This window comes from Dipodomys ordii, unplaced genomic scaffold, assembly GCF_000151885.1.
Source record: "Dipodomys ordii isolate 6190 unplaced genomic scaffold, Dord_2.0 Scaffold45, whole genome shotgun sequence".
Lineage (NCBI taxonomy): Eukaryota > Metazoa > Chordata > Mammalia > Rodentia > Heteromyidae > Dipodomys > Dipodomys ordii.
In genome coordinates this window covers 10,603,787-10,614,075 of record NW_012267261.1, presented here as the reverse complement: position 1 = coordinate 10,614,075, position 10,289 = coordinate 10,603,787, and the positions used below count along the sequence as shown (strand labels likewise).

Below are 10,289 nucleotides of genomic sequence, written 5' to 3'. Positions count from 1 at the left end.
AGCTTGACAGCTGTGAATGAAGAAGCTCCTAGGAATGTTCTAAATTTGGCACCATTTTCAAGATGAGGCATTCGAATGCCCCATCTAGTTCTCATAAAAGACCAACACTGCTGGGTTGTCCTTGTTCAATTTAGTGTAAATTAGAAAACTTTCAACTTAATACCCAAACAAACCAAAACAACAACCACCACCACCTCCTTCTAAGACAAGAGTTCTTGCCTTTTTTTTTTAAGCTAATTTCTTAAGATTTCCTGGTTCCATTCCTATCCCTGTGTAGCAAGATTGGAGCCCAGCTTGGTGAGCTTGAAGACTGACTGTCAGGGGAAGAATGACTTTCTGGAATAATAAAATCTGTTTATTTTTTGTCTAAGCACAGAACTATTAAGGATAGCAGAACTGGAATTTAAAAGTTGTCTAAGAATGAGCTGGAATCCTTGACAGAACCGGAACTCTTCACATTCCCGTAACACGGCATTCAGACCAAATCCAGGCAGAGCACACACCAGTTTATTTTGAAATGCAACACAGATCAGTATTTTATAAATACAACTTATTACTACATTAACATTATCAGGTAAAAACAGCTTTCAAATGCATGCATAGAAAGTTAAGCATGGTCTTCGAATTCCTTATTTCTAAATATACAAAAAATACATTTAAATTATATAATTTTAGTGAATCAAAGACTTTATAAAATTACAATTTTGGTTTTCACGACATAGAAAAAATACAAAAATGACTGTATGTATGTTTGTCTAATTTTCTGCCCAAATTTCCAAGTTGTGTGTTATCGAATTTGAAGTTTTATAATAGTTTATCTGAAACTCAGAATAGAGGATAATTTGCAGGTCAGACCACATTAATGCCAGTCTTTTATTTGAACCGAATTGCCAACACAAGTGAAAAATGAGGGCATGACCTTTCAATTGCCTCTTTAGCACTACATCTTCCTTCTGAGCAACTTCCTGGTCTGGGAGGACAGCGCTTTACTTCATGGCTGACTCCATGGGGCCTTTGATAAACCACGGTGGAAACATGTGAAATGAGTGATCCCAAGCTTAGCAAAGAGAACACAGCAAGATGCAGATTAGCAGCTTGTGTTTACAAAGCACTGTGGTGCACCTCAAAGGATTCTCAGAAGAAGGCCCCTTGGGGGATCTGAGACACACCATCAAATGGGCACAGAGGGGACGGTGTCTCACTGTGGCTGAAATAAACCACCTACCCTGACAAAAGACCCACTGAAAAACACCTTCCTCCTTCTCACCTTGTAAGATGTGACATCTGGAGAGGTGGATGTTCTCAATTTATAAAAGAACACCTGCACTTTAAGGAGAAATTAATTCATGTTAGAGATTTAAGAACCCAATTGCTTAGGGAGGTTACTGAAGGACACAGTGACACACCATACTTATCTGACATAAGTATTTTAAAGTTGATGCACAAAAACACTCTTGGAATTCAGACTTTTTGAAAAGTGAGTTGGCGGTTGTGTTCTTATTGCCACGTTCAGTTCAATGCAACACTACTGACTACAAGAGAATGTTTTACATGAAGTGGCCACTTACAATCCAGAGGCCTGAAGAAAATGCCCAGTCCTGCAATGCTAGAAAACATGCAATTGTCATACTATCTTCTCCAACCACCTGAGAACTGAAACAGTACTAACCAAATAAAGGAATAAGGCTAATATAACCCAAGTTATTTTTACAGGAGAAACCATTTTGGAAGGGTAAAAAGGGAGAAAATGAACGAGAAATCATCTTTCCCATATATTTGTGTAACAAATACAGGAACAGATTCAAATCTCAACACACCCAAGTTAAGAGTGCTGACTTAATGAAGCAGAATTTTAATGTTCAACTTAAAAATAATTCATTACATTTGCATTATATTTTCAAGATTCTATGAAAATAAGCATTAAAAATTTTTTTTTGTTATGATTTGCCTCTGGTATTAGCAATTATATTTTAAATGACAATTACTCATCAAGCTAGACTTTTTAAAGTCTTCAAGATCAACCAAGAAAAACAAAGACTCCATAGAGACACCCTGTTTAAAATCTAGTATACCTAAACTTATGCTTTTCATTTTCATCCAACCCTTTTGGGAGGTGTTTTAAATGTAGTCGGACAGCTAAATGTTATGAAGACATGATGTTTTTTTCCCTTTGATGGTAATGAGGTTTGAACACAGGGCCTCTCTCAGGCTTGCTAGGTAGGTACTCTGCCACTTGAGCCATGCCTCAACCTTTTTATTTTTGCTCAAGCTGGCCACAGACAGTGATGCCTCCCTTTGTAGTTGGATCACAGGAATGCACCATGCCCAGCTTGTTAAAATGGGGGATACTCAATGTTTTTGTTGTTGTTCAGGCTGACCTTGAATTATGATCCTCCCAAAGCCTGTCACTTGAGTAGCTGGGATTATGAGTATGTATCACCACACCCAGCAAGACACAATGGTAATTAAGACAATACGCACAGGATCATAGCGTTTTGTGGCTTTTCCACATGCAGAGATGATACTGCTTTGGCTCAAGTCTGCCTACCTAGAACATGAGCTGCCACTGGACGTGTAATTCTGTGGGAATTAACACTGGACTATAATTAGGAAAAAACATCTAAACAGAAAAGCCAAAAAAGAACAGTGCATAAATGTTTTACTGACTGCATTTCTAAAGCAACATGGCCTATGTGCCTTTAATAACAGATTCCCTACTCCTCTCTGACAAAGCCCACTTCGAGTCCATAAATGAGAATGGATGTTGGCATCACGAGGTGTTCTGAGAGCAGTGCTGGCTATTGAGCTGTCCCTCTCTGAGCATTGTCATTTGTTAAAATATAATTGGGCTGAGCTCTAGGCAAAGAAGGTTCTTTACAATATACACATACTTAATAAATTCAAGCACCATTCTTAGTGGCTGGCAGTGACTCAACGGAAAACAAATGGAAGGGTTCTAGTGGTTTTCTGGTTACAGGCACTACCCCAAAGCTTCACAGGCATATACATTTTATAATTCATTCACTAGATAGGAGGGCTAGGGCCCAGCCAGAACTTCAGATCATTCTAGAGGACAAAGTTCGCTGTTTCAAAAGTACAACGTTTCCAGCATGCAGTCAAGTACTTTGAGGAGGGAATGCTAAACATACTGCAGACTGAAACTTAACTTCTGCCACGGGCTGGGCAGTCAGTCAGTGCAATTTCATTACTTAGAACTGTGATGCAGATTGGAACTCTCAAGGGCTCAGTGTTACAGACCTTTATTTATCATATACATGAAGGACACGGGAGGAAATAAAACGCCCAATCCCTTTTTTGGGGCCATCATAAATACTGGGAGCTCTCGGCTGGAAAAGCATGCTGAAAGGACTGGCCAGGACACTGTATAACAGCCTTTATTTATTTATTTTATAAAATCCCAGGCTCATATGACAGTGGATTTTGTGGGTTTTTTTCCTTTTTCTTAAAATATTTTAAAAATAGTTCTTACTTATTTTCTATGAAACATATTGGGAACTCAAAAAGTCTGCAGCATTTTTTGATCATTGAAAAGTTTGGTTTGGGGGATTTGGGATGGTGCAGAAAGCAGGAACTATTCAAACTTCTTGTGTTCTTCAGTATAAGAAAGGACCTTTTTTCTCTGGTGTATCATGTGGAAGTATAACTGGGGGAAAACTGGAAAAAAAAAAAAGAAGTTAAAGAGATCATTTAAACTATGTTCTGCTAACAGCACATAGACTCATACTCTTGTCTGAACCTCAGTCTACTTTCTCATCCAGTGACCAAGGAAGTAATCAGGCAGGTTTGGGGAAGGGAAACAATGCTCTAAGTCTTCCTGTTTAGCTAAGGAAAAGTGCTTCTGAGTGGAGTGCCAGACACTGTTGTCACTGTCATGACCAATCAAAATGCTACAGAGCCCCCAAATAACATCATCATTATCCTAATTGCATTATTATTAGTATTATGATTTTCCTGTTGTGGTGATGGGGACTAAACCCAGGACATGGTAGTATATACATACATGAGCTATGTCCTCAGCCCTGCTAAATAATATTCTTTCATATTCTCCTTACATTTATTCTGGTTAATTATAAAACAATCTGATAAAGCAGAACAGTGATAAGAGTTCTTTTTGTTTCAGAGAAAGAACTCAAGCCCCAGAAAAGGCAAGTAACTTGGCTAGGGTCCCACAGCAATTCACTGACAGGACCATGCAATGGGCTCCTGTCAGCCCAGTCTATCTTGGGGTCAGGGAAAGAAATCTCCCCAGAGCATTTCCTGAAAAAAGCTGTTCTTCTCATTCAGCAAAGACTGACAAGGTAAGCTACATTTGTTCTAAACAAAACCAAGCCAAGTTGGGATATTAAAAAAAGTCATTATGGAAAGGAAGCCAGTGTCTGGAATTTTTATTTCACGGGCATATTTAAAATTACTGATTCTTTTTTTTTTTTGTCGGTTGTGGGGCTTGAACTCTGGGCCTGGGCGCTGTCCCTCAGCTCTTCAGCTCAAGGCGAGCGCTCTACCACTTAAGCTACAGCGCCACTTCCGGTTTTCTGGTGGTTTATTGGAGATAGGAGTCTCACGGTCTCTCCTGCCCGGGCTGACTTTGAACCGCGATCCTCAGATCTCAGCCTCCCGAGTAGCTAGGATTACAGGCGTGAGCCACCAGCGCCCGGCAAAATTACTGATTCTTAAGTTAATAGGAATAGTTCTTCCTCCTGGTGGGAAGGTTACCGACATTTTGCATTTGAGACCAGGGTGCTAATGTGTGATAGTTCTGCCAGCGGAACATTGTCCCCCAGATGCCCTGCTGAGAACTGCTAGTTTGAGCTACCTGGCCTTCACATGGATTCTGTATGCCAGGGGTTCAATCACTATATAAATTCCATAGGTAAAATGCCCCCCCTCTCCCCCAATTGCTCCATCTTTAAGTTTTAGACAGTAATCTGTATTTCAGGGAGGTTAATTTCTGGGACAGTGTCTAGCTTTTTAAAGGGCTTCCAAGTTGGCCAAATTTCAATTTCAAGTACACCAAGACATCAGGAGATATACACAGAGACCTGATGGACTGAACAGGATTCACTGCTGTCCTCCATTCCACTCGGATTTCCTGGCAGGAAGTTATTCATAGAAAAGGCCCAGCTTATGTAGAATAGTGGCAGAACTATTTTGGTACAAAAGCCAGAACATTTAACAAGTTCTATAATCTAAAATGTAGAATTAGATGTAATTAAGCCATAAGGAATGCTAATTGTAATCATATAAAAACATGGGGCCAGTCATTTCTAGGTTTACTTCAGTGAAGGGAAACTTTGTGAGCCAAGCATGCTTGTGAGTCCAGCATGCTTGGACTCACTGGGTATATCTGTAATTACACTACCCCACAGAGTGCTATGGACTCATGGCTAATTCAGGAGATCTGAGGGAGGCTAGTAACTCAAAAGCCACTCCGTAAGTACTTAGGAAAGCCAGCCAGCCATGTCCTTCATTTGCCCCCTTCTCATTTCTTTACAACTCCTTAGTGCTGGGGGCAAAGGTAATAAGCAAGGAGGCCAGATGGCTAGAGGCTCTTGAGCTGTTATTTTCAGCTCTGGCAGTGCCTTATTTTATTTCCTAGTTCTGGGGATTGATCAAAGTGTCTTGGGTTTACTAGAGAAGTGCTTGAATCAAGCCCTCCAGCCTTTTTTTTTTTGTGACGACAAGGTCTGGCTAATTGTACCTGGGCTGGTCTCAAACTGGAAATCCTCCTTCTTCCCCAGTAGGTGGTATTACAGGTGTGAACTACATTGTTTAGCCAGTAGTGACTTCTTAGTGGCCATAGCACTGAGAGCCTCCACTACAATGGCCCACGAGTTCAGGCTGCACCTAAGTAAAATGTCTGGAACAATTCCAGGTACATGGCTATTCCTTTAACTACTTGGGGCTACACTGAATAGAACCACTAAGAAAATCTCAACTCAACAACGGGCTAGTTCATGAACTATACAACTTTGGGGGGAGGAAAGCCAGGAGGGGAAAAAAATGGAGAGAATGAGGGAAGGGTGCTCAAAAGGACATATACTTGCTACCTGACTCATGTAACTGTGGCCCCACCGTGTACTACCTTTATAATAAAATTAAAAACAAAAACAAAAAACAGGCTAGTCCAAGCTCTACCTTCTGCTTTCCAGTTCAGGACACAGAGATGGGAAATGGTCACTGTGCGCATGTGTGCCTGCCTCTGTGCGTTAGAGGTGATGTTGAGTATGATCCTTGGCAGTCTGGTCAGTGCCAACTTCTCAGGCCCCCACCCTGCAGCATTTTCAACGCTTTTGGTCCTCACTCCCATGTTTTGGTAGAAAATGTCAACAGGACTTAGATGTTTGTTGAGCCTTACAGATGGTGTATTGTGGGCTGCTGTACACATGGGCTGGAGCATGCAGGGCAGAAATGCCTGGCCAGTGATTCAGAGGACCCCCAATTCGAAAACAGTCCTAGAGCTGAGGCCCATGAGTCATATAAGCTACATAGGCAGCAATGGATCAAGGCCGTAAAGTAAGGGTGTTTGTAAATGCTGAAACAAGGATACAGGATGACCCACTGTAACAATGAGATGTACAAGACACTATATAGAAAACAAACTTTATAACTTGGAGGGGAGGAGGGAGGAGTTGGGGAGGTAGGGAGTGAAGGAATGGCAGGGGGAAACAATGTTAGATAGGAAATGTACTCATTACCTTACTCATGTAACTGTAACCCCTCTATACAGTATCTTTACAATAAAAATATATAAAAAAGAATAGGTGTTTATTTAAATTATTCGTGTGTATCACAAATTTCTTACCAGAAGACTGAAAGAACCTCAGAAAGAAAGCCATATTTGCTGAAAAAGACTGCAATATCAACAACAAACTTGCCTGATTCTTCATTACTTTCTTTAAATCCAAAAGTGTTGAGCACTTGGAAATATGCAGTTGGCACTGTAAAAACTTGTCTTGGTATTAATACCCTGAATTACTGAACACATCCAAGACCACTGGTGGGTGCCAGCAGATGTGTGGTGATCTGTAGCAGAAGTTGGGTTGTGCTGCCAAGATATACATAAGTAACCCAAAGGAAATACCTAAGCCTTCCTTTGAAATCTACCCTTAAAGCTGTCATATAAAACAAAGGCTTGAACCAAGCCAGATTCTCTGACCAAGGAAGCAGCTGAAGTCAAGAAAGCAGAGTTCTGTTGGAGCACGGCCCTACCCAACTTTCTAGAAGGCAGCCCTGAGGTATCCTTTTTCTCTAAGGCCAAGAGAGTAAACTCTCAGCGCTGGCTGTGTTTTCCTTCAGGAGTCCTATCATCATGGAGGCTGTGTGTGACCTGTGCACCACCATGAGGAGCAGGAAGACACAAAGACTTGGTAGTAGTTGGCAACAATGGTATACAGGAAACTAACAGATTTGGGGGCAGATGCTCCAGAAACGAAGCCCTCCTCTGTAGACAGAGCAGAAATGTGGCAGCAACACTTGAGGCTGGGACCCCTGGTTTCTGTCAGTGTGGCAGCATCTTGTTACAGGAGTGAGTTTGTGATCCCATCTGTGCCCTTCCCCAGCTATCCAAGGTGGTGTATCTCTCCCATTCATCAGATGTTATGTTGCACTCAAACAAACTCTGGCACCCAGTGGGAAAACATGCACTACACTGGGCATGGTAAAAGCACAACTAGGTGTTGTAGCTTCACTGATGGGAAATAAATCCAAAGAGGACAAAATTAGAAAGGTAAAAAAGCTTTTTTTAAAGAACTACTTTTTAAAAAATTACTTTTAGTTTTACTACTTAAACATCTCAAGTCTTCCATATTTGTCTTTTGTTTGAAAATAACTATTGTTGACATATGAAGAGAAATGGCCTTTATCTACCATGGTTCCATCATTAAGGAGGGGAGACTTGGTATGAATAGAGTGGAAAATGAATCACGAAGCAGGATTGTGTCCAAGAATTTCTCTAAAATAAATGTTCACTTGAAATCTGGATGTAGTTTTTTCCCACAATGCATGAAATGCAATTTTCCACAGAGAGACACAAACATGTCACTTAAGATCCCTACAATGATTCATTCAAGATAATGCTGGGGCTAAAGAAAAAATTCATCCCTGCCTGAACTTAACAGGTTTAGGAAAGTCTACAAAGTCCTTATAGACTAAAGTGAGATTCAGAATGTAGCTACAGAAATGGCTAAATGAGGAAAGGAAGAATATGTCGTCCTTGGAATGCAGAACTGAACAACATTTAAGAAGAAGGCCACACTCCTGCTCTCAGCACCACAGATATCCCTCCCCAAAGGCATCCAGCAGGGCATCTCCTCTCTGCTTCAGCACAGAATAACTGGACTAACTGGAAGCCATTGAAAGGGAACATCATGCCCCACTCAGTGGGTTTTAGTGCTCAACAAGAAAATGAGAAATGCTGAAAAACATCAACAACCCTGTTTTTATTCTGTTATTTGTTTCTAGTCAACTGATTCCTTAAGATGAAGTAAAACTGTTTTGAAACAGTAAACAATACAAAAATCCTTTTACAGTGTTTTAAAAAACCGTAATAAGCAATTCTCAAGAGACAGAAAATAAAACCAAGGTAAGGTCTTTAATGGCTTTTATGTTTTCTACTCAGTATTCCCCCCGCCCCCCAGTAAGTAGTTTCTTTACCCTGCTATTCAGTGTATCAAACCTACACACCAAGAAGGGCTGCATTTTGGCAGCTGTACCAAGAAGGGTTCATCTTAACTTAATTACTACTAAAGAAAATTCTCTTTGACAGTCAACAGTCAAAAAATAGAACGTTACCAAGAAATTAAATTTATATTTACTTGGATATGGGACAAGGGTAATCCAATGCATTTAATTCTAGGTATTGCAGAGCCAAAACTTAAAACACAGATAAATATATGCACTGTACTTACTTGGAATGTAGGAGATCATTATCAGAATTAGGAATGCATAGTAGTCAAAGGAGAAATTGTACTTGTTTGGTAAACTGATGGAGTACAGGCCAGTCTGTCTGACAAATGGCAGAGCGGCATATATTGTGAGCAATTCTCCTGACACTCCCATCGGGTAGAGCACAATGAAAAGTGTGTACCTGAAACAAGACAAGACTCTCATTACTGAGGCTCAGAGCCGCTGTGAGCACAAAGACGCACTCCTACTTCCACTTAGCACTAGTCTGACACTAAAGCTATTGTTCCTAGATTTCAGCTTTTACAAGTCAGTTTCCCGAAAGGGCCCATAGCAAGTATATTTCTTTTTTAAAACAAATAAATATGTTGAATGAGCCTCAAAGTAAGTAAACAACTCTTCAAAGCAATCCAGGTTATGCCACATACTGGTAGCACGGAGGCACTGAGTCAGGCTTTATACTGAAGGGCCCTGCATGTGGGCTAAGGGAGTGGGGCTTAGCAGGGGGTCAAGAGGAAGGTGTTAGAACAGGGATTATCTAAGAATTCCTAGAACCTACACCAAGTCTTGTCTGTAGAAAGAAGGAAAATAGCACATCAAATATGTATAATGGCACCACTTTCCAAATGTCTGTACATGCTATTATAAAAGTGGAATATATGCTACCTTTAGCAATGCTAAAAATTCATAATAGCTCTGAAATTTCAAGTTTGAAAAATCCCAATTACACTTACTATCACAGAAAAGAATCCATACACTTATACTCACTTTAAGAAGTTGTCTGTTTCCAAAGAATTCAGTGAGAACTTACTACCTCACGGAAAGAGCCTGGAAATCAATCAAAGGTGCTGGCATTGTGAAAGAAATCCCTAGTGCAGACTTTAAAAAGCTTTTGGCTGTTCATGGCTCACAATGAATACTCAATTCCAAACTCCCAGGCACAAGAGTTATGCTGAGAAATCTATGAAGATGAATGGAAGACATATTCCTTTTGCCACCCTAGCTCATGAGGAAGGACACTGGAAAAGGAAGACTACCATAGGTCATAGGAAAATGGTGAAGAGTCTTTCTCCAATAGTAAAATCAGGGCTCAGCTCTAGATCTCCATGGCTATATAGGCTGGTTGGTAGGTTTGTTTCCCATTCTTCTTTACTAATGAAAATATTTACTGCAAAATAATTTGCTAACAAAAATATTTATGGCTTCAAATGTTGGAACACAATGGACAATGACTCTTATTTAATTACTGAACTCATAACTGCCTAATAACTACTGTTTTCTTTCTATGAAAAGAGGTATTATGTTCCATAAGCTTTTCCAATGTGGAAAACTGCTAACAGCGATCTCACTGGCTAAGATAAATGATG

The 10,289-nt window shown here is 40.3% G+C and overlaps 1 protein-coding gene across 1 annotated transcript in view; it reads right to left on the bottom strand.

Moving 5' to 3' along the window:
- Positions 1 to 485: 485 nt before the first annotated feature.
- Hacd2 (3-hydroxyacyl-CoA dehydratase 2) overlaps positions 486 to 10,289 on the bottom strand; it is a 77,971-nt gene continuing 68,167 nt past the window's right edge. Inside the window, exons 6-7 of the mRNA XM_013019459.1 lie at positions 8,928 to 9,106; positions 486 to 3,675 (exon numbers count right to left, since the gene is read on the bottom strand). Coding sequence (XP_012874913.1) covers positions 3,593 to 3,675; positions 8,928 to 9,106 — 262 coding nt within the window. The 3' untranslated portion in view covers positions 486 to 3,592. The remainder of the gene's footprint in view (positions 3,676 to 8,927; positions 9,107 to 10,289) is intronic.